General features: G+C 44.9%; 1 protein-coding gene across 5 annotated transcripts in view; it reads right to left on the bottom strand.

Annotated features, from left to right (window-relative positions):
* The window catches only part of LOC133351212 (cubilin-like), a 212696-nt gene that overhangs the window by 141040 nt on the left and 46815 nt on the right, over nt 1–24841 (bottom strand). For 3 of the 5 annotated variants that reach the window (XM_061566298.1, XM_061566321.1, XM_061566306.1), the window contains exons 18-24: nt 23006–23187; nt 21170–21317; nt 17874–18055; nt 13496–13643; nt 11186–11370; nt 6895–6948; nt 5924–6101 (exon numbers count right to left, since the gene is read on the bottom strand). In XM_061566298.1, the coding sequence (XP_061422282.1) occupies nt 5924–6101; nt 6895–6948; nt 11186–11370; nt 13496–13643; nt 17874–18055; nt 21170–21317; nt 23006–23187 (1077 nt within the window). The remainder of the gene's footprint in view (nt 1–5923; nt 6102–6894; nt 6949–11185; nt 11371–13495; nt 13644–17873; nt 18056–21169; nt 21318–23005; nt 23188–24841) is intronic. The other 2 variants (XM_061566291.1, XM_061566315.1) reach the window with 1 other exon arrangement.

The following is a 24841-nucleotide window of genomic DNA, read 5'->3' as shown; positions in this document are numbered from 1 at the left end:
ATGGGGACCTCATTTGCCAGTAAAAATATGATAATTGGTTCTTTACCCTTCTATCTGGCAACAAAACTGACACCTTTTTGCAAGGAGTCATGTTTGCATAGACCGCAATACCTGCAGTCATAATACAAACAAAAGAACATAACTCTGATAATGTGCACTGTCCTTGAAGTTGATTGGTCCACACCCGAGACAGCTTTCCTTCGAGCCTAGTCTCATATGGGTTGGACCAGATGACGCCAAAAGGCGCACAACTCAAGGACAATGCACCATCAGAGTATGAGAGCTCGGGGCAAGCATCTACACTATGGGGACCTCATTAAGCCAGTAAAAATATGATAATTGGTTCTTTACCCTTCTATCTGGCAACAAAACTGACACCTTTTTGCAAGGAGTCATGTTTGCATAGACCGCAATACCTGCAGTCATAATACAAACAAAAGAACATAACTCTGATAATGTGCACTGTCCTTGAAGTTGATTGGTCCACACCCGAGACAGCTTTCCTTCGAGCCTAGTCTCATATGGGTTGGACCAGATGACGCCAAAAGGCGCACAACTCAAGGACAATGCACCATCAGAGTATGAGAGCTCGGGGCAAGCATCTACACTATGGGGACCTCATTTGCCAGTAAAAATATGATAATTGGTTCTTTACCCTTCTATCTGGCAACAAAACTGACACCTTTTTGCAAGGAGTCATGTTTGCATAGACCGCAATACCTGCAGTCATAATACAAACAAAAGAACATAACTCTGATAATGTGCACTGTCCTTGAAGTTGATTGGTCCACACCCGAGACAGCTTTCCTTCGAGCCTAGTCTCATATGGGTTGGACCAGATGACGCCAAAAGGCGCACAACTCAAGGACAATGCACCATCAGAGTATGAGAGCTCGGGGCAAGCATCTACACTATGGGGACCTCATTTGCCAGTAAAAATATGATAATTGGTTCTTTACCCTTCTATCTGGCAACAAAACTGACACCTTTTTGCAAGGAGTCATGTTTGCATAGACCGCAATACCTGCAGTCATAATACAAACAAAAGAACATAACTCTGATAATGTGCACTGTCCTTGAAGTTGATTGGTCCACACCCGAGACAGCTTTCCTTCGAGCCTAGTCTCATATGGGTTGGACCAGATGACGCCAAAAGGCGCACAACTCAAGGACAATGCACCATCAGAGTATGAGAGCTCGGGGCAAGCATCTACACTATGGGGACCTCATTTGCCAGTAAAAATATGATAATTGGTTCTTTACCCTTCTATCTGGCAACAAAACTGACACCTTTTTGCAAGGAGTCATGTTTGCATAGACCGCAATACCTGCAGTCATAATACAAACAAAAGAACATAACTCTGATAATGTGCACTGTCCTTGAAGTTGATTGGTCCACACCCGAGACAGCTTTCCTTCGAGCCTAGTCTCATATGGGTTGGACCAGATGACGCCAAAAGGCGCACAACTCAAGGACAATGCACCATCAGAGTATGAGAGCTCGGGGCAAGCATCTACACTATGGGGACCTCATTTGCCAGTAAAAATATGATAATTGGTTCTTTACCCTTCTATCTGGCAACAAAACTGACACCTTTTTGCAAGGAGTCATGTTTGCATAGACCGCAATACCTGCAGTCATAATACAAACAAAAGAACATAACTCTGATAATGTGCACTGTCCTTGAAGTTGATTGGTCCACACCCGAGACAGCTTTCCTTCGAGCCTAGTCTCATATGGGTTGGACCAGATGACGCCAAAAGGCGCACAACTCAAGGACAATGCACCATCAGAGTATGAGAGCTCGGGGCAAGCATCTACACTATGGGGACCTCAACTTCAAGGACAGTGCACATTATCAGAGTTATGTTCTTTTGTTTGTATTATGACTGCAGGTATTGCGGTCTATGCAAACATGACTCCTTGCAAAAAGGTGTCAGTTTTGTTGCCAGATAGAAGGGTAAAGAACCAATTATCATATTTTTACTGGCAAATGAGGTCCCCATAGTGTAGATGCTTGCCCCGAGCTCTCATACTCTGATGGTGCATTGTCCTTGAGTTGTGCGCCTTTTGGCGTCATCTGGTCCAACCCATATGAGACTAGGCTCGAAGGAAAGCTGTCTCGGGTGTGGACCAATCAACTTCAAGGACAGTGCACATTATCAGAGTTATGTTCTTTTGTTTGTATTATGACTGCAGGTATTGTGGTCTATGCAAACATGACTCCTTGCAAAAAGGTGTCAGTTTTGTTGCCAGATAGAAGGGTAAAGAACCAATTATCATATTTTTACTGGCAAATGAGGTCCCCATAGTGTAGATGCTTGCCCCGAGCTCTCATACTCTGATGGTGCATTGTCCTTGAGTTGTGCGCCTTTTGGCGTCATCTGGTCCAACCCATATGAGACTAGGCTCGAAGGAAAGCTGTCTCGGGTGTGGACCAATCAACTTCAAGGACAGTGCACATTATCAGAGTTATGTTCTTTTGTTTGTATTATGACTGCAGGTATTGGGGTCTATGCAAACATGACTCCTTGCAAAAAGGTGTCAGTTTTGTTGCCAGATAGAAGGGTAAAGAACCAATTATCATATTTTTACTGGCAAATGAGGTCCCCATAGTGTAGATGCTTGCCCCGAGCTCTCATACTCTGATGGTGCATTGTCCTTGAGTTGTGCGCCTTTTGGCGTCATCTGGTCCAACCCATATGAGACTAGGCTCGAAGGAAAGCTGTCTCGGGTGTGGACCAATCAACTTCAAGGACAGTGCACATTATCAGAGTTATGTTCTTTTGTTTGTATTATGACTGCAGGTATTGCGGTCTATGCAAACATGACTCCTTGCAAAAAGGTGTCAGTTTTGTTGCCAGATAGAAGGGTAAAGAACCAATTATCATATTTTTACTGGCAAATGAGGTCCCCATAGTGTAGATGCTTGCCCCGAGCTCTCATACTCTGATGGTGCATTGTCCTTGAGTTGTGCGCCTTTTGGCGTCATCTGGTCCAACCCATATGAGACTAGGCTCGAAGGAAAGCTGTCTCGGGTGTGGACCAATCAACTTCAAGGACAGTGCACATTATCAGAGTTATGTTCTTTTGTTTGTATTATGACTGCAGGTATTGCGGTCTATGCAAACATGACTCCTTGCAAAAAGGTGTCAGTTTTGTTGCCAGATAGAAGGGTAAAGAACCAATTATCATATTTTTACTGGCAAATGAGGTCCCCATAGTGTAGATGCTTGCCCCGAGCTCTCATACTCTGATGGTGCATTGTCCTTGAGTTGTGCGCCTTTTGGCGTCATCTGGTCCAACCCATATGAGACTAGGCTCGAAGGAAAGCTGTCTCGGGTGTGGACCAATCAACTTCAAGGACAGTGCACATTATCAGAGTTATGTTCTTTTGTTTGTATTATGACTGCAGGTATTGCGGTCTATGCAAACATGACTCCTTGCAAAAAGGTGTCAGTTTTGTTGCCAGATAGAAGGGTAAAGAACCAATTATCATATTTTTACTGGCAAATGAGGTCCCCATAGTGTAGATGCTTGCCCCGAGCTCTCATACTCTGATGGTGCATTGTCCTTGAGTTGTGCGCCTTTTGGCGTCATCTGGTCCAACCCATATGAGACTAGGCTCGAAGGAAAGCTGTCTCGGGTGTGGACCAATCAACTTCAAGGACAATGCACATTATCAGAGTTATGTTCTTTTGTTTGTATTATGACTGCAGGTATTGCGGTCTATGCAAACATGACTCCTTGCAAAAAGGTGTCAGTTTTGTTGCCAGATAGAAGGGTAAAGAACCAATTATCATATTTTTACTGGCAAATGAGGTCCCCATAGTGTAGATGCTTGCCCCGAGCTCTCATACTCTGATGGTGCATTGTCCTTGAGTTGTGCGCCTTTTGGCGTCATCTGGTCCAACCCATATGAGACTAGGCTCGAAGGAAAGCTGTCTCGGGTGTGGACCAATCAACTTCAAGGACAGTGCACATTATCAGAGTTATGTTCTTTTGTTTGTATTATGACTGCAGGTATTGCGGTCTATGCAAACATGACTCCTTGCAAAAAGGTGTCAGTTTTGTTGCCAGATAGAAGGGTAAAGAACCAATTATCATATTTTTACTGGCAAATGAGGTCCCCATAGTGTAGATGCTTGCCCCGAGCTCTCATACTCTGATGGTGCATTGTCCTTGAGTTGTGCGCCTTTTGGCGTCATCTGGTCCAACCCATATGAGACTAGGCTCGAAGGAAAGCTGTCTCGGGTGTGGACCAATCAACTTCAAGGACAGTGCACATTATCAGAGTTATGTTCTTTTGTTTGTATTATGACTGCAGGTATTGCGGTCTATGCAAACATGACTCCTTGCAAAAAGGTGTCAGTTTTGTTGCCAGATAGAAGGGTAAAGAACCAATTATCATATTTTTACTGGCAAATGAGGTCCCCATAGTGTAGATGCTTGCCCCGAGCTCTCATACTCTGATGGTGCATTGTCCTTGAGTTGTGCGCCTTTTGGCGTCATCTGGTCCAACCCATATGAGACTAGGCTCGAAGGAAAGCTGTCTCGGGTGTGGACCAATCAACTTCAAGGACAGTGCACATTATCAGAGTTATGTTCTTTTGTTTGTATTATGACTGCAGGTATTGCGGTCTATGCAAACATGACTCCTTGCAAAAAGGTGTCAGTTTTGTTGCCAGATAGAAGGGTAAAGAACCAATTATCATATTTTTACTGGCAAATGAGGTCCCCATAGTGTAGATGCTTGCCCCGAGCTCTCATACTCTGATGGTGCATTGTCCTTGAGTTGTGCGCCTTTTGGCGTCATCTGGTCCAACCCATATGAGACTAGGCTCGAAGGAAAGCTGTCTCGGGTGTGGACCAATCAACTTCAAGGACAGTGCACATAATCAGAGTTATGTTCTTTTGTTTGTATTATGACTGCAGGTATTGCGGTTTATGCAAACATGACTCCTTGCAAAAAGGTGTCAGTTTTGTTGCCAGATAGAAGGGTAAAGAACCAATTATCATATTTTTACTGGCAAATGAGGTCCCCATAGTGTAGATGCTTGCCCCGAGCTCTCATACTCTGATGGTGCATTGTCCTTGAGTTGTGCGCCTTTTGGCGTCATCTGGTCCAACCCATATGAGACTAGGCTCGAAGGAAAGCTGTCTCGGGTGTGGACCAATCAACTTCAAGGACAGTGCACATTATCAGAGTTATGTTCTTTTGTTTGTATTATGACTGCAGGTATTGCGGTCTATGCAAACATGACTCCTTGCAAAAAGGTGTCAGTTTTGTTGCCAGATAGAAGGGTAAAGAACCAATTATCATATTTTTACTGGCAAATGAGGTCCCCATAGTATAGCACACTGCACTTACGAACCTGTTGGCCAACGTTTTAATTCCCTAAAGTTTGATTCCTAACCACAGACAACGTTATTCGTGACCAGTGTGGTGAGGTATGGTCGAACAACACCCCATGATCAACACGGTGTGCGAAGGCTTTCATCCTAAAAGCGGTCTGACCAAGGGCTGCAAGTTGTGATGATCAACTTGTCTGTCTGTGTAACATTTAACACAATGCATCCTTTTAAAGTATGACAAATAAAATTAGATTTGACCATTTCTGGCAATAAAACAGGTGTTAAGATGTTCAAACACCTTTAGCAAGGAATCAAGTTTGTATTAATCGCACGTACTTGTGGTGAACATGCAAATAAACTTGCTCTGATAATAATAATTATAATATATGCATTGTCTTTGAAATCGATTGGCCTACACCAGAGACAGCCTTCTTTAGTGCCTAGTTTCACAAGTGACAGACCAGATAACGTCAATAGGTTAAAAGTACAAGGACAATGCACGTATCAGAACATTTATAGCTCGGAGTAAAGTGTTAAGAAGACATGTGAAGCAACAGAAACCCTCACCTAACGAAGCAATGAGCAGCACTCACAACCCAGCGGTCACTGAGGAGGGAGCCCCCACAGGCCAGTCTGTTGAAGTTGTGCAGGCTCGCTTGCCAGGGCCATTCTCCGAGCCTTGCTTCGTAGCCTCCCACGATCCGGTTGTTCACTCTGCGCTCTGCTACGGGGATCCAGCCACATTCTGAAAAACAACAAAACACAATTCATACTATAATACATGTTTTTTGGGTTAGATCACGTACATATACGTGTCATTAAACCCGATACAGCCAACTAGTAAGGGTTGTCACGTAAATAGAACATGGCAATTCGCTACTAGTACAGCACACCGGTGTGTTGGAGAGCCAAGCCACAACATTTACAATCTGAGTACGATGTTTTGCCAGTAATTACAACTAGCTTCATCAGGCAGCAGACAGATTTTAGGATAAGTCTACCTGTTTCGTTCCTTATATAGAGGCGTAGATGTGATGACAACACTTGTGCGCTGTTCTTGTCCAAGGTGGAGGGGGGGGATTAATGAATCAACGTACATTATGCGTGTGCATTATGCGTGCGAATTATGCGAGCCCATTGATCTTGTACTTCCTGTCCATTGCTTGTACTAAAATAGCCGTACCAGAGACAGCCTTCTTTAGGGTCTCGTCTCACCAGTGTCAGACCAGAGAACGTCATCATCATTGTTTGCCATCTTCATAGATTCATCTATCATTTTAATATTTATCAACCATGGTCTATTCATTGCTAGATGAAGACGTCTCTAATGCACAACGATTTTGCTTACAGTTTTACGCTAAGCACTATATTTTGCAAAAAATAGTAGATCATGAAATGACATTTCGAACTTACAATTACTGTCGTAAATTTGTAATTTACCCATTTTTGTATTACTCACGGAATTTGTACAAGAAGCGCATGAACCAAAGGATGGTCAGTTTATACTGTAAACAGATAAATTAAGAATTAATCAATACCTCTGTTGGCTGGTAGTGGGCCAACTTTGTAGAACTCCAAACTGAAGCCATATTCTGAAACAGGAAATGAGAAAAAATTTGACGCGAATATTGTGTACAGTACAAAACGTAATACAGCTATAACCAAGTCAGATGTCTTAGAAAGCAGCAACAATATCGCGTACAGTACAAAAACTTAAAACAGTTATAACCGAGTTTAACACTTGGGCTTTCACGACCAATATCATCCATAAGAATTTTTTTTGGGTTCGATCGTGTAAATATATTAATAAATTTTGACTTAAAATATATTAATGTGTCGTTAAAACCCACCACCACTCAACACAGCCAACTAGTAAGGGTTGTCATGTAAACAGAACATGCCAAATTGTCACTGGTACAAATGCAACTACAAATTGAGTTGCATTTGTGGTGATTGCTACATTGGAGAAACGAAACGTCATGTTTCTGATCGTGTCCGTGAGCACAAGTCAGATCTGAAACATGGCAGAACTGATTCTTCGTCCGTTGCCGATCATTGCTACAACTCGGTGGGCTCTCATGAAATTGTCTTTTCCGAGACCAAGGTTCTCTGCAAACCTCCTGGCTACCATAAAAGGTTTGTACACGAAGCCATACAAATATACAAACGCAGACATAATTTCAACCGTGATGACGGTTACAAACTGAGTAATCATTGGAAAGATGTGATTAACCATGCAAAAAAGATTTAACTACACTTATTTGCCAATCTTATTTAACAGACAACTATTACAGTTTTACCATGTTTAGTGGTTGTCTCCCTGTCACAGGTTGAGTCACAAGCCGTGCCTCTCCAAAACAAAGGCTCAGCCTTTGTTATGCAGTCTATTCTTAGTCTTAAGCCTCACCTTACCATATTAATAAAAAGTATGCGGCCCTTGCCCCACCACCTTCTCCAACCATTATATAAACGGAGTGGTAGCTCCTGCAATCTCTCATTTACTTGATACAGCTTTCGTGGCTGTGACGGTACCACCTGAAGACGGAAGCTTGTGTTGCCTCCGAAACGTCGTGATTTTTATTTTATTTTACTTTTTAATGTTTTTTACCTACGTGACTTTACCGAAAAAACCTAAGAATATGAATGTGGTGACCATACTTCTGCGCTCTTGCGCAAAGTTGGCGGGGGGGGATTAATGAGTCAACGTGCATTATGCATGTGCATTATTCGAGCCCTTTCATCTTGTCCTTCCTGTTCACTGTGAGTATTAAAATAGCTGTACTAACGATAACCCCTATTGAAGTGTGGTGCTCTTTATAGGCATGCATTTAAATAATGTCTTATTTGATGGTCGTATGTGGTGGTGTATATCATCTCTCCCACAACGTATGGGTGGTGACACCGCATGACATGGATGGGAGGCAGGTAGATGACACATGAGGGCAGCTAACAGTGCAAAATGAGATCAGGCAGGTTAGGGTTAGGATAAGCTCGTGTGAGAAGAAGTTCTAAAACATTTTAATGGGAATGCAATTTTATTTTCCATTTTACCGTCCCCGAACAGCCACAGCCTGCGGCGCCCCCGAAAAACCACAGCTTGCGGCGCCTCCGAACAACCACAGCTTGCGGCGGCCCTGAACAACCACAGCCTGCGGCGGCCCTGAACAGCCACAGCCTGCGGCGGCCCCGAACAACCACAGCCTGCAGCGGCCCTGAACAACCACAGCCTGCAGCGCCCCTGAACAGCCACAGCCTGCGGCGCCCCCGAAAAACCACAGCTTGCGGCGCCTCCGAACAACCACAGCTTGCGGCGGCCCTGAACAACCACAGCCTGCAGCGGCCCTGAACAACCACAGCCTGCAGCGCCCCTGAACAGTCACAGCCTGCGGCGCCCCCGAACAACCACAGCCTGCGGCGGCCCTGAACAGCCACAGCCTGCGGCGGCCCCGAACAACCACAGCCTGCAGCGGCCCTGAACAACCACAGCCTGCAGCGCCCCTGAACAGCCACAGCCTGCGGCGCCCCCGAACAACCACAGCCTGCGGCGGCCCTGAACAACCACAGCCTGCGGCGCCCCTGAACAACCACAGCCTGCGGCGCCCCTGAACAGCCACAGCCTGCGGCGCCCCGAACAACCACAGCCTGCGGCGCCCCTGAACAACCACAGCCTGCGGCGCCCCGAACAACCACAGCCTGCGGCGGCCCTGAACAACCACAGCCTGCGGTGCCCCTGAAGAACCACAGCCTGCAGCGCCCCTGAACAACCACAGCCTGCGGCGCCCCTGAACAACCACAGCCTGCGGCACCCCTGAACAACCACAGCCTGCAGCGCCCCTGAACAACCACAGCCTGCGGCGGCCCCGAACAACCACAGCCTGCGGCGCCCCCGAACAACCACAGCCTGCGGCGCCCCCGAACAACCACAGTCTGCGGCGCCCCGAACAACCACAGCCTGCGGCGGCCCTGAAGAACCACAGCCTGCGGCGCCCCGAACAACCACAGCCTGCAGCGCCCCTGAACAACCACAGCCTGCGGCGCCCCCGAACAACCACAGCCTGCGGCGGCCCCGAACAACCACAGCCTGCGGCGCCCCTGAACAACCACAGCCTGCGGCGGCCCCGAACAACCACAGCCTGCGGCGGCCCCGAACAACCACAGCCTGCGGCGCCCCCGAACAACCACAGCCTGCGGCGGCCCCGAACAACCACAGCCTGCGGCGCCGCTGAACAACCACAGCCTGCGGCGGCCCCGAACAACCACAGCCTGCGGCGCCCCCGAACAACCACAGCCTGCGGCGCCCCCGAACAACCACAGTCTGCGGCACCCCGAACAACCACAGCCTGCGGCGGCCCTGAAGAACCACAGCCTGCGGCGCCCCGAACAACCACAGCCTGCAGCGCCCCTGAACAACCACAGCCTGCGGCGCCCCCGAACAACCACAGCCTGCGGCGGCCCCAAACAACCACAGCCTGCAGCGCCCCTGAACAACCACAGCCTGCGGCGGCCCCGAACAACCACAGCCTGCGGCGCCCCCGAACAACCACAGCCTGCGGCGCCCCGAACAACCACAGCCTGCGGCGCCCCCGAACAACCACAGCCTGCGGCGCCCCCGAACAACCACAGTCTGCGGCGCCCCGAACAACCACAGCCTGCGGCGCCCCCGAACAACCACAGCCTGCGGCGGCCCTGAAGAACCACAGCCTGCGGCGCCCCTGAACAACCACAGCCTGCGGCGGCCCTGAACAACCACAGCCTGCAGCGGCCCTGAACAACCACAGCCTGCGGCACCCTCCAACAACCACAGCCTGCGGCGGCCCCTAACAGACTGGTCAAGTAAATCCTTACGATTCACTCGCACAGCGTGCGGTTGGTCTTCATCCAGCAGTGGATTTAAGCACCAAAAAAACTCGAGTCCTAATGTAATGGACAGCACGGCTCTTCCTCAGGGCAGCAGTGGACAGAGCACGGCTCTCCCTCAGGGCAGCAGCAGAGCGAGCACGGCTCTGCCTCAGGGCAGTAGTGGAGAGAGTGCGTCTGGCTCCCTCACAGTAGCAGTGGAGACAGTGCGGCTCTACCTCCAGCCAGCAGTGGAGAGCACGGGGGTTCCTCAGGCCAGCAGTGGACAGAGCACGGCTCTGCCTCACTCTCACTCACCCGTCTCCTCTGAGCTGCATGCGATTGTGTGTGAGTGTGAGTGAGCTATATATATATGAGTGAACCGTGTGAGTGGATCGACCGTCAGCTTCCTCACTCTGACTCACCCGTCTCCTTTGTGCTGCATACGATTGTGTGTGAGTGAGTGTGAGTGGGTGTGAGTGAGCTGTGTGTATGAGTGAGCTGTGTGTATGAGTGAGCCGTGTGTGAGTGGATCGACCATCAGCATTCCGTAGCTGTATCTTCGGGGCTTTGGCCATGATGTTGCTGCTTCTCGAAGTGGGCAGCTCGCGGTCACGTGATGCACTTCAACCAATCCGGGGGCGTACATGTTTGGGAGGGGCGCACCTCTGGTTGGCTGCTAGCTCGCGGTCACGTGACATACTTCAACCAATCCGAGGGCGTTAATCACAGTCACAGAAGGACAGATCTGGGCTATTATATATGTGTATACCCAAGAATGATTTAAGATGATTGCTCCAGTATGGGTTAAAAGAGATGGTCTGGAGTCCGCGTTTTCCCTCTAAACAAAGTGAGCGTCTGCCATCAACACGCAGCAAACGTTCCTGAAAACTCTCCTTAGATCCGGCGCCTCCCATCAGCAACGGCCGGCTGCGAAATAATGTCAGCGTACATACGTAAGCACGTACACACACGCGTACAAAACAAGGATACCTTGCATGAAGTTGTCCGAGACTTGAAACACGAGCGTCACGTTGTTGGAGAGGGAGCGCACGCCCGGCGGCAGAGCTTGTCCGCAGAATCTGCCCAGAGAATGTCCCCGCTGCTGGGCACCGCCAATGGCGCCGCCGTCGTACACGGTCAGGGAGCTGTTGCCACACAGCTCGCTCCCCGGTAGCCTTGTTTGGGGTGATAGGTAAGAGACAAACCGTGTAAACAGCGGTTTTTGTTTGGTCAGGAACGATTATTAATAATAAAAAAATGCCGAGTGCTGTAACTTTGGACCTGTACAAAAGTTTTGAAGCAACGTGGGAGTGCTGAACCGGTCCTGGGCCTTCCCTAGGTCGACTCAGCCTCAAATGAGTACCTGGTGCGATTTGTAAACATCGCCACTGGGGAGACAAAAGGCGGCCGGGTGTGATGTTGGCCACCCACCCCCTCGTGTGCTGTGCTGGCCTTCATAGATGCTCGCTAACAGCACTTGCCCCAACAGTCTGTTAAGGCTATCCGGGGGATGTTTGTAATCTGTCTTTGGGGTGATTTCGAGGGGTGGGTGTCAAGTGACGTGGTGGTTCCTTGCTCAAACGAGCGGTGGGAGGGAAATGTTCAACGCTGTGAGTGGAATTTAGGCTGCTGCCCTCTGCGAGCGCCAATCAATGGCAGACACTGTAAATTATGATCGAACGTGAAGATAATTTTTACGGTGATGGTGGAAAATGATGACGTAGTAATTACTATGATGCCGATGATGATAATTAGATTCTGATGATAAATGGGTACTGATGATGATTAAAGGGTGCTACTGCTGTATATGATGATGATGATGATAATAATGACCATATTGCTGTTCCTGATGCAAATTTTGCTTCCGCTGCTGATGAAGACGATGAGGAAGATGAAGAAATGCAGAACGGGAAGTGTTCCTAAGAAAGCCACACTTACTTGGAAGACTCGTTTTCAAACTTGTTTCACATGAGGGAAGAAGATATTTTTTTAAAATATTTTTTTACCACGTAAGACCTACTGAGCAACCTGGCCATAAATGATAGCCCAATGAAATGGCTTATGTGGAAATTTATAGCAGCCAAATCCTCTTAAATGCATGTTTCTAAATGTGCAGGGAAAACTGGAGGATGTGGAGAAAAATCCACACGACCACAGAGAGAACTTCAAATATACAATAGGCATCAGGGTTGGGATCGAACCCATGTTCTTCTGTATACCAGGTGAGGTAGTTCACATCTCGCCACTGTGGCGCCCGAGTACCCACAGGCAACACTTTGAGCAAATTACACTCAAATGTCCACGCAGATTCAAGAACCCATTTCTATACCGTCTTCTCCTGGCCATCTCAGCACACTCACCTGTGCTGTCGCCATGAATCATAAATATGTCGCACGGTTCAGAGTGCGATGCACAAAGCACTGTGCCATCACTCCTCACATTAAACTTAACAATTTTTTATTTTACCAAGTAAGGCCCACTAAGCCTTACTTGAAACGAACTGGCCACACATGAAAGCTCAAATAAGTGGCTTATCATGGGGAAATTTATAGCAGCCAAATACTGGGGCGTCACGGTGGTGAGATGTTAATTTCCTTTAACTCCCTCGCCTGGTATTCAGGAGGTCGTGGGTTCGATCCTGACCCTCACACCTGTATAATTCGAGTTTGCATGTTCTCGCCGTGGTTGTGTGGATTTTTCTCCGGGTCCTCCAGTTTTTCCCTCCACATTTTAGAATCAATGTGTTCAAAGTATTTGGCTGCTCTCAATTTCCACATGATAAGCCACTTCATTGAGTTACAAATTGTGGCCCGGTCGCTTTTGAAAAATAGCTATACAGCTCCGTGGGTGTTACCTGGTAAAATATTTTTTTAATAGTTTTATACCCATGTTTCTAAATGTGGAGGGAAAAACCGGAGGATCCAGAGAAAATTCCCACACGAGCACGGGAAGAACACGGATACTCCAAATAGAAATGTAACACGATGCCCAGCCGACCCATGTGATGGAGCTCGATTGGTCAGTGTGTCCACCGAGGGAACGAGCGTGCTGCTGATAACGCACGCACCTCCATTCGGCTTCCAATTCCCCTGGATTTTAATGGAGTGCGCAGTATGTTTTGCTGTTGTTCATAGGATAGGGCTTTAACCATTCTGAATATCGGGCAGAATACATTTTGTGCAACTTGTAGAGAGTTCCATAATTTGCCGAACGTGCGGTATGTAACTCTACAGGAATCAGGCCTTTTAAAATACATATTATTAATGTAAATATATCAGTGTAAAATTGTGTGTTACTCACTTGAAGTAGTTAAATTGCAGCTTGACAAAAGAGCCATTGGGAACTGTAATGTCCACAGTGCAGGACATATTTGTTGCGGAGCCCAGGTCAGAAAAGCTGTTTATTCTGCCAGAGTCGCCTTGCAAACTCAATGAACACTGATCAATGCCTGTCAAAAAGATTACAGTACATAGAGATGACATTGAGACATCACTCATTGAATGCAGACATCGATCTACAATACATATTTGTTAAATGCTCGGTATATACTGAACTTGACTGCCTATATAACGTACGATATGATGTATGGTATGCACATCAATACAGTAGATATTTCCCCCACAATTATATTCTGATTGTGCGATCAGCGTTACCTTATGGAGATTAATACATTTTAAAGTCTTCAATATTCAATAGCAGTCTGCAGAAGAAGCTGTCAGAGAACTACGTCTTCGACACACATCAGTTTTCGAAACTAGAGGGTGAAGCATTCCCCCACCTGCCCTAATAATAAAAAAATTCTCAAAGCCAACCCCGAGGGCAAAGTCAAATTGATTGTGATGGTTTTGGTGTTTGATCATCGGCGACTGGGCTGAGACCACCAACTCACTATACCTGGGAACCCGGTTCCATCATGGCCGGACGCCTGGATTCCCACTGAGGATCTCATCAGTGTCAGCTCAGGGCTCTGACTTCTGAGCCATGTGGTGGGCACTTTTCATAACCAGGCAGTTTTTTTACCACGTAATTCTTTTTAGCGAAATGCATTCATAATGATTCTACGGTCTGTTCTAGAACGCTGTAGTAGTTATACTCTTTGGTTTTTTCGGAAAAAGTCATGTAGGTAAAAAATAAATAAATGAAAAAACAACTAAATTAAATCACGACGTTTCGGAGGCAACACAAGCTTCCGTCTTCAGGTGGAACCGTTACAGCCAAATTCACTGTAATAAGTGAAGAGAGCTAATAGAGAAACACGACTATATAGGGTAAGAGGGGGGGGGGGTTGGGATTGCTGTTGAGGGGTCGGGAAGGGGCAAGTGCTTCGCTGAGTTAATATTTATTGATAACATTTATTCATTATGCGGGAGAGGGGGGGGTATTGGAGAACAAAGGGGGGCAGAAGTTGAGCTGATTAATAGGGACGCTAAGTTAGACTGATAGATAACATCTATTCATTATGCAGGAGAGGGGGGTTAATACGAAAGCTATTAGAAAATAAAAACAGCTAAATTAAATCACCAATACACTACACTGCTATACTCTACACTACACTGTACAATACACTGCACTACTATAGACTGCTATACATTACACTATTAAATAGTCCACCATACACTGCTATACACTACTATACACTACACTATTCTACGCTCTACTATTATACCCTACCCTATACACTGCTATAAACTACGCAATACACTATTATAAACTTTGCTACACAATAATGCACACTACATAATACACAAGCATACCCGAAACACTATTATAGACTCCTATCCACTATACTATAATACACTACACTATGCACTGGTATACACTCCACAATACACTACACTATATACTGTAGAATACACTACCCAATACACAGTACACTGCTATACACTACACTATACACTGGTATACACTACACAATATACTACCATACACTGAACTACTATACACCACAGAATACCGTATACTATAGACTACTATCCAAAACACTACTATACAATACACTATCCACTACACTATACGTATCAGTGAGGGAAAAAAGTATTTGATCCCCTGCTGATTTTGTACGTTTGCCCACTGACAAAGAAATGATCAGTCTATAATTTTAATGGTAGGTTTATTTGAACAGTGAGAGACAGAATAACAACAAAAAAATCCAGATAAACGCATGTCAAAAATGTTATAAATTGATTTGCATTTTAATGAGGGAAATAAGTTCCTGGGCTCCTGGGCATAATGCTCCTGGGCATAATGCTATGGGGGGGGGGGGGGGTGAGTATTGGGGCACTATTAAAACACTGTACATCACATTTTTGAGTGATGGTAGTGTATAAAGCTCGGAGTAAAATAATGGAATATGGATATGACTGTAAAACTATAAAGAAGTTTAAGTTTGACTTGGTTAATTACATCCTTCAAATGATTGCACAAGTTGAATCCATCCACTCGGTTGAAGTTATGTCTATGTTCGTATATCTGGATGGCTTCATGGACAAATCTTTGGTGGTATCCAGGAGGCTTGCAGAGCACCTTGGTATCGGAGAACACAATGTCAGAGAACCAGCAGTATTATAACTGTGATCAGCTACGGCCGAAGGATTCGTCCTGCCGTGTTTTAAATCCGACTTGTGCTCGCGAATGCGGTCAGAAATATGTTGTTTCGTTTCCCCGATATAGCAATCACCACAGGTGCAAGTCAGTTTGTAGACACTAGGGTACTGTAAGTCAGGAATGACATCCTTTACGGATGGGATCAGATCACGGATCTTGTGTACTGTACTGAATCGAACCTGGATTTTGTGTTTGTCGAGAATTTTAGAGATCTTTTTGGTAATGCCTGCTATGTATGGCAACGTAATGGTTTTGATCGGAGCCTTCAGAGGGTTGTTTCTCCATGTTGGGAGAAACAGCCTGGCGGATAGCACGGTCCGAGTATCCGTTCATCCTGAGGGGCAGATGTACATGTTCCAATTCATTGGCCAGGTGGTGTTGGTCAGAGATGCAGTGGGCCCTATGGTATAGTGTTTTGATGAGAGAATTATTTTGTGCCGGATGGTGGTGGGAATCAGGCTTCAGGTAGGAATCTGTGTGGATGGCCTTCCTGTATACAGAATGTCCCAAAGAGCCATTGGGCCTCCTCTCAAACAGAACATCCAGGAATTGTAGCTTGCCATCCTTCTACACTTCCATGGTGAATTTGATGGATCGGTGTATGGAGTTGATGTGGTCTAGAAATTGGTTCAATGACCAAAGTATCATCCACGTATCTCTTCCACAGGGAAGGACGCAGAGTGGATGTGTGGATGGTGTCTGTTTCAAATTTCTCCATGAAAACATTGGCTATCACTGGCGACAAGGGGGAACCCATAGGGGTGCCCTCATTTTGTTTGTAGAATGTGTCATTCCAGGTGAAGTACGTGTTGGTTAGGCAGTGCCTAACCAGCGCAGGGACATCAGGGTTCAGTCTATGTTGGATTAAGTCTTCAATTATTGTTATGGTGTCAGGCACTGGAACCTTGGTGACTAGAGAGACCACATCAAAGCTGACAAGGACATCATCAGGAGACAGTACAATGTCCTTGACTAGAGAGACCAAGTGAGTTGAGTTAAGTACTGCTGAGGTGGTCTTGCCCGTGAAGGGAAGTAGAGTATCTGACAGAAAACGGGCCAGTTTGTAGGTAGGTGAGTTGATCTTGGGAAGCCCATAGAGTCTGGGGGGTCTCGCCGCCGAGGGCTTCAGGGAGAGCCGTTTGATTGGTTCGATTATGGAAGTCGAACTGGTGATGATCTTGTTGGTTTTGGTAGTTAGGCTATTAGTCGGATCTCTATTGATTTCGGAGTAACTGCCATAATTGAGTAGGTTCTGAATTTTGTTGTTGTATGAGATTTTATACATGACAGTGGCATTGCCCTTGTCGTGGGTAGCATCTAGAATCATCCAGCAGCATCCCGCCTTGTGTGATGCTACGCCGAGGCAGCCATACGACCACTTATTCCTACTCACGTGACGTAGTTCTGTTCACTCAATAGCGTTATATCCAATTTGCGTTATGAAAACACGCGGCGTTATAGGAGAACTGACTACTGTACATCTCTCTCCCATCTCTTTCATAGCGTCCTTCTGAATAGATGCAAATTCTTTCCGTTACACGTCTTCTAAAACGTAGATATATTCTTTCATCTTACTTGACCGGTCTTATTTCATATTGATCGGGAGCTCTCACTCAAGGTGCTTAAAAAAGTAAAAAAAAAACGGTGAAAAAATAGATTCATTCAGATGGCAGGGGCGTGCAAGGATTGAGTATTGAGTGAGCATTATAGAGGGTGCTTCGGGGTCACGAAAGGGTAGTAGGTATGACATTTCTCTCTCTTGTCTAATTATTTTGCTAATCTTAATACTTTGCTAAAGCTGGTCTCTCTTCTATAATCTTAAATATCTCAATTTTTATTCTTTCATTTCACTACATCTCATTATTTTGTTGACGTCTACTCCTTTATCTCTACTGGCTATCTGTCTTCCCTTATCTCACTGCATTTCTCGCAATTTTCTCTCAATTCCCAAAAACGTATCGATCACTTACATGTCTCAAATCAACGTCCTCGGTGAACAGTGTAGGTGTAAAAATGTTAAACAGGTAAACAATGCGAGGACACACGGCAACTGAAACGCTGAAGTTGCACTTACTCTCATAATATGCACTGAACCCTGTGAATACGACGATGCTGTCAGACGTGAATGTGACGTATAAGTTGCTTCCAGATGAAGTCAGGGCTTGGGGCACAGTGACACCAGTAAATCTACCCAATTGGGGGTAATCTTTTGAAGGTCCATCGTACACCGTCACATAGTCATAATTTTGTTCAATTCTGGGAAAGAAACAGGTTAAGTTAACATTCGTGTTATTAGTAATACATATGCTGTATACCGTTTAAAATGTAGGCTTTCGCGACCAATATTATCTATAATAGGTTTTTTTGGGTTAGATCGCGTAAATATAAATGTGTCATTAATATAAATGTGTCACAAATCTGGCTGTCACCTGATGATGCAAGTTGTAATCAGTGGCGAAATGTCGTTCTCGAATTTTGCTGTACACGTGTAATAAGAGAGCGCCATCTACTGAATTATTGTTGGGTTTACATTACTTATCATGCAGTCCACGGTTTAGCCATAGTGGGGATTATATCCGGGGTAAAGGTGATTGGGCGGATCTACCAGGGAAGCCCCTGGAACGTTCCCGAAGGTTCCAGGAGGGGCGTGGCCAGAGGCGGGGCTCAGCCTCCGGGGAGCGAATATTAGCCGGGGGTACAGCAACGTTAGGGGTCGGTGCTTGAAGATCAAGAGGAGCTCCCGTCGCTGCTGCCCCGCCACCTCCACCTGCCACGTGGCGGCTCGACCTCCAGCCGCTCAGCCGCTCCCTAGCACGCCGCCAGCCAGCGGCGTGTTAGCGAGCGGGGTGAGCGCCACGTGGCGCGGGGCAGCTCAGCCACGAGAGCGAGTCGACATACGCGGAGAGAGAGAGGTGACTACCGAAGATTTTATAATAAAGCGCTTGAAGTTACTTACCGTGTCAGAGACACTCATTACACTAGTAAGGAACTGGCATGTTTCGTTAACGTGACAAACCTTAATAATTGACTGTTTCAGGCGGTGCCAGGTTTAACGACACCATTATATTTACGCGACCTAACCCAAAAAAACCTCTTATGGTTTATTGTATACAGTAGTCAATTATTTAGGTTTGCTCATTTACACTGCTTTTAAAGTATTAACAGCAGTGGTGGCCAATATGTGGATCGCTATTCATGGGTGGATCGAAGGACAAAGAACACACGTTAACTTAAGCAGATATAGTGGCATGTGCTGTATGTATTGAACTTATTTTGCACCGTACGTAGCCAAACGTGCTAATCAGTTTGCAATCAGCTTAAAAGATCAACACAGCTGAAGAGACCTAAAACAAAAAGTTAATAGGCAGCTCAGAGTAAGCTCTCTGACTCTAATTTTCTTTTAGATTTTTAAAACTTCTGGCCTCTTAAGATTGTTTAGCTTTTTCATAATATTTTCCCTTTACATACGTGTTCTTATTGTCATACGAATAGTTTAGTATTTTCCTCAAACCAACGCATCAATTTTCTTTCCGGCTTCTCACGCTTCCCCTCCCATCCCAACCATCTCCTTCCCTCCTCTCACACTCCTGCTTCCTCTGCCCTTCACCTTAGTGTCACCTTTGACTCCTTCCTCACTTTCTCTACCCACATCTCCGCTACTACTTAGCAATCTACCACTTTCGTCTGTTCAACAAAAGGACAATCGGCCCTCTCAACCTGCCACCAAACTCCTGGTTCATCCTCTTCAACCATCGGGACTCCTGCAGTTCTCTTCTTCTTGGTCTCCCTGCTTCTGCTCTCCCTCCCCTCCAACCAATTAAAAATGCTTCTGCATGAAGTTATTTTCACTGTGCTTTAATTCTCAGCACTTCGCTTCTCCTCCAACTCCGCTGGCTTCACGTCCACTACACCGCTGTCGATTCAAATACCTCACGCTCAGTCGTTATGTCTCCATGGCCTTGCTCTACCTCATCTCGCCTTCCTCATCTCCTTATGCGTCCTCTCTAGTCCTCTTCATTACAAATCTGCTCTCCGTCTCTCTGTTCCTCTTCCCTGTGCCCAATTCCCGTCTTCGGTCCTTCTAACCTTCTTGCAACCCTCCACAGGAATAAACTACCCTTGTACATTGACAAGTACTGCCCATAGACTCAACACTGCACCAAAGACTCAGCACGCCCATAGACTCAACGCTGCCCATAGACTCGACACTGCCCATAGATTCGACACCAAAGATTGGATACTGCCTGTAGACTCGACACGGCCCATGGACTCGACACTGCCTCTACATTATGGAGCCCCCCTCAGTACCATCCTTCCATTCCTCTCCTAAAGCCTCACCTCTTCTCTGTTGTCTTTTCCCTCCCCTCGCCCCTCCGCTCCTTCCTGTCCCTTCCATATCCTTTCGTGAACCCTAAGTACCCCTCTATCGCTGGGACTCATTCCTCAATCCTTGAAGCACGCGCCTGCCAACTAGAGGGACTCCTCTACTTACAAAAGAGTTAAGTTTCAGAAGTCTGTTCGCAAGTCTATTTGTTCGTAAGTCCAACTTTACTTGTCGATCCAAAAGATGTTGTACGGCATGTACACTAAACACAGGGAATGGCCTTAAAAGTTGTAGATTCTCTTCTAGATGTAGACAACACTGGTTCTTCATGTTCTGCAGATGTAGATGCCACCACCGTTATCTATTGCGCAGTGGTTGAACTTATAACTATCGGTCCAAATAGGTAACTGGACATACGGACAGGTTTGTTAGTATCTCTGTAAGTTCTTGAGTCGAATGTTTGTAAATAGAGGAGTCCCTGTACTTCATTTCTTTCTGTTATCGTTGTGTAAGCTATGTCAAGCGCATTGAGTGAAAGCGCTCTATAAATTCTAGATTTGAAGCTTTCGTGACTGCAAGGATTCATATTCTTAGTTTTTTTCCGGTAAAGTCACGTAGGTAAAACATCAAAATTAATAAAAATAAAATAAAACAATATACATACATTAGATTAGAATGTGTCATGTGCCTTGAAGCTTGCAGCATGAAAGCCACTATAAATAATGATTGTTATTATTTCCTACCAATTATTTTCCAGTTGTATAATCAGTGTCGTATCATCAAGCGAACACACATTGCTGTTGGACATCTCACAGTGAGAATAACAGGACTCTTGTGTCAAAGAACGGCCCCGGAAGATATCATCACAGAACTACTTCTGCAGTTACTGAAATATGCCTCTTCAGCCACAATAAGGTCACAACTCAAACATGGTTGGAATTAGCGCTGGATTATAACGACACATAACATACAGGGGTTGTGTTTAAATGTAAGTTAATGACCCGTGTAAAATTAATGACAAAAGTCGTGTGCCAACAACACCTTACCTGAAGTCTGTAAACGAGAGCCTGATTTGTTTGTTTGCTGGAGAGTGGATCAGCCAAGTACAGTTTTCATAGTTGTCATAGACATTTGGGTAGTTTGGTGATGATATGACTCCACTGGTCTCATTTAATTGTTTTCTACAAATAGATGCTGAAAAAAACAAAAATCTTTAACGGCAAGCCTAATAGAGCACATTCAGTTGTCTAACCATACAATACATATGAGTGTGTACAGTATAAATATACCATAAGCAGGCAGTATTTAAATACAAATTAGATATTTTCTAGATAAAATAATAAAAAAACCTCTCATTTGTAAAAGACTTGAGTGCGATTGTCAAGTATATCATCACAGATAAGTGAAGATGTATTGTATTATAGTTCTCTTGTCTATATTTGGTTGAGAAAAATCGAGTGACAGGAACTATATTTGTGATCCCTCTCTAAAGTGCTTTGCTCTATTTAAGACCACCAAACCCCACCTATATAAAACACAAAACATTACACATTTAAATGTATACATTGCAATACGAATTTGAATTTATGCCTTGTCCAAGAACGTCAGGACAGGTGCAGAACAATGGGAATATTTTTTTACGGAGAGACAGTTGGTCATGGACAGAGGAAAAAGGAAAGTCTTGAGCCTGGACTTGAACAGCGGGCAGGGAATCGACGGCAGAGGAGGGAATTCTCGTCAATGAGGGCAGTGGAGAGGAATGAGCCCACCTCGTTATCATTACGTAAACATTTATAGCGGTAGCCAAAGACTCTAAATGCATGTTTCTAAATGTGATGGTTTTGGTGTTTGATCATCAGCGACTGGGTTGAGACCACTAACTCACTACACCTGGGAACCCTGCTCCATCATGGACGGCCGCCTGCATTCCCACTGAGGATCTCATCAGTGTTTGCTCAGGGCTCTGACTTGAGCCATGTGGTGGCCACTTTTCATAACCAGGCGTTTTTTTAATATACCCGGGCGGTACGCAATGGCAGTTATTTTACCAAGTAAAATATTTGAGCGAAATGCATTCATAATGATTATACAGTCTGTTCTAGAACGCTGTAGTAGTTGTGTACCAAAGAAAACGTGGGTAGCATCTAGAATCATCCAGCAGCATCCCACCTTGTGTGATGCTACGCCGAGGCAGCCATACGACCACGTATTCCTACTCACGTGACGTAATTCAGTTCACTCAATTGCGTTATATTCAATTTGCGTTACGAAACCATGCGGCGTTATAGGAGAACAGACGATTGTACATCTCTCTCCCATCTCTTTCATAGCGTCCTTCTGAATAGATGCATATTTTCTCTAATGCGTCTTCTAAAACGTATATATATTCTCTCATCTTACTCCACCTGTCTTATTTCATATTGATCGGGAGCTGTCACTCAAGGTGCTTAAAATAGTAAAAAGAAAACGGTGACAAAATAGAATCGTTCAGATGGCAGGGGCGTGCAAGGGTTGAGTATTGAGTGAGCATTATAGAGGGTGCTTCGGGGTCACGAAAGGGTAGTAGGTATGACATTTCTCTCTCTTGTCTAATTATTTTGCTAATCTTAATACTTTTCTAAAGCTGGTCTCTCTTCTATCATCTTAAATATCTCAATTTTTTATTTATTTTGTTGACGTCTACTCCTTTATCTCTACTGGCTATCTGTCTTCACTTATCTCACTGCATTTCTCACACTATTCTCTCAATTCCCAAAAACGTATCGATTCACTTACATGTCTCAAATCAACGTCCTCGGTGAACAGGTGTGTAGGTGTAAAAATGTTAAACAGGTAAACAACACAAAGACGTACGGCCACTGAAACGCTGAAGTTGCACTTACTCTCATAATATGCACTGAACCCTGTGAATACGACGCTGCCGTCAGACGTGAATGTGACGTACAAGTCGCTTCCAGATGAATTCAGAGCTTGGGGCATAGTGAAGCCAGTAAATCTACCCAATTGGGGGTAATCTCTTGAAGGTCCATCGTACACCGTCACATAGTCATAATTTTGCTCAAGTCTGGGAAAGAAACAGGAAAGTTAACATTCGTGTTATTAGGAATAATTATGCTGTATACTGTTTAAAATGTAGGCTTTCGCGACCAATATTATCCATAATAGGTATTTGGGTTAGATCGCGTAAATATAAATGTGTCAGTTTAACACGTAGGCTTTCGCGACCAATATTATTCATAATCAACGTTTTTGGGTTTAGATCGCGTTATTTATAAATGTCGTAACTCTCCACCACCCGACACGGCCGATCAGTAAAAAAGTGTCACGTTCACAAAAGACAAATTAGTTCACTGCATTAGCCCACCGGTGTGTTGAAGCGCGAAACCACAACATTTACAATTTGAGTACGACGTTTCGCTGGTAATTGCATCCAGCATCATCGGGCAATTCGCCAGAATGGTGAGGCTCTACTGTGTCTCCCGTTGTTATATAGAGCAGCAGCAGGGTGACGTCATCATTAACTCATTAACTCATCAGGTGCAAAGATTTGAGGGGGGAGTTATTGTAAATATATACTAGATTAGTAATCAGGCTATTGTTACGATGCGAGTTGTAGATTAGTAATCATTTGGAATGTGTTTTATTGTGATTATGCTACATTAGTAATCAGTTAGTGTTTGTTTCCCTTATAAGGAATTGTAATGTATCTTATTTAATACGCTTCCAGGCCGCACTAAGCCTGTAGCTGTCTGAGCGATTAAAGTTATTTCTGTTTCTCTAAATTTCAATCGATTCTCTAATTAGTCTTTGCCAGTAGTAACTAGTTTTACACAGCACTTCAACGTTATCAAAATCAATTGAGTGTCCCTGTTGGCATGCATGTTCTGCCACTGCCGACAGTTGTGTTTGTGATAATTTAATATTTCTCTGGTGTTCTTTTAGTCTTACACTAACGTTACGCCCTATCTGTCCAATATATCATCTGCCACATACAAAATTAATCCGATAGATTATTAAAACAATAAAAATACCATTTATCTCAGGAGTAACTGACAAATTAGCCCGTGTTTTGCAAAAGCAAAACATTACAGTAAGATTTGGTACAGTACACAAAATTCAACAACTAGTAACGTGCACTAAAGACGAATTACCTAAATTATCAACAGAAGGTGTATATCGGATTAATTGTATATGTGGCAGATGCTATATTGGACAGACAGGGCGTAACGTTAGTGTAAGACTAAAAGAACACCAGAGAAATATTAAATTATCACAAACACAACTGTCGGCAGTGGCAAAACATGAATGCCAACAGGGACACTCAATTGATTTTGACAACGTTGAAGTGCTGTGTAAAACTAGTTACTACTGGCAAAGACTAATTAGAGAATCGATTGAAATTGAGAGAAACAGAAATTACTTTAATCACTCAGACAGCTACAGGCTTAGTGCGGCCTGGAAGCGTATTATTAAATAAGATACATTACAATTCTTTATAAGGGAAACAAACACTAACTGATTACTAATGTAGCATAATCACAATAAAACACATTCCAAATGATTACTAATCTACAACTCGCATCGTAACAATAGCCTGATTACTAATCTAGTATATAATTACAATAACTCCCCCCTCAAATCTTTGCACCTGATGAGTTAATCTATATATATAAAATCGCGAATCTGTCTGTCTGTGTGTGTGTCTGTGTATCGGACCA

Source organism: Lethenteron reissneri, chromosome 5 (genome assembly GCF_015708825.2).
Source record: "Lethenteron reissneri isolate LAM-NWPU_2019-01 chromosome 5, ASM1570882v1, whole genome shotgun sequence".
Taxonomy (NCBI): Eukaryota; Metazoa; Chordata; class Hyperoartia; order Petromyzontiformes; family Petromyzontidae; genus Lethenteron; species Lethenteron reissneri.
This window is presented reverse-complemented; position numbering and strand designations above follow the sequence as displayed.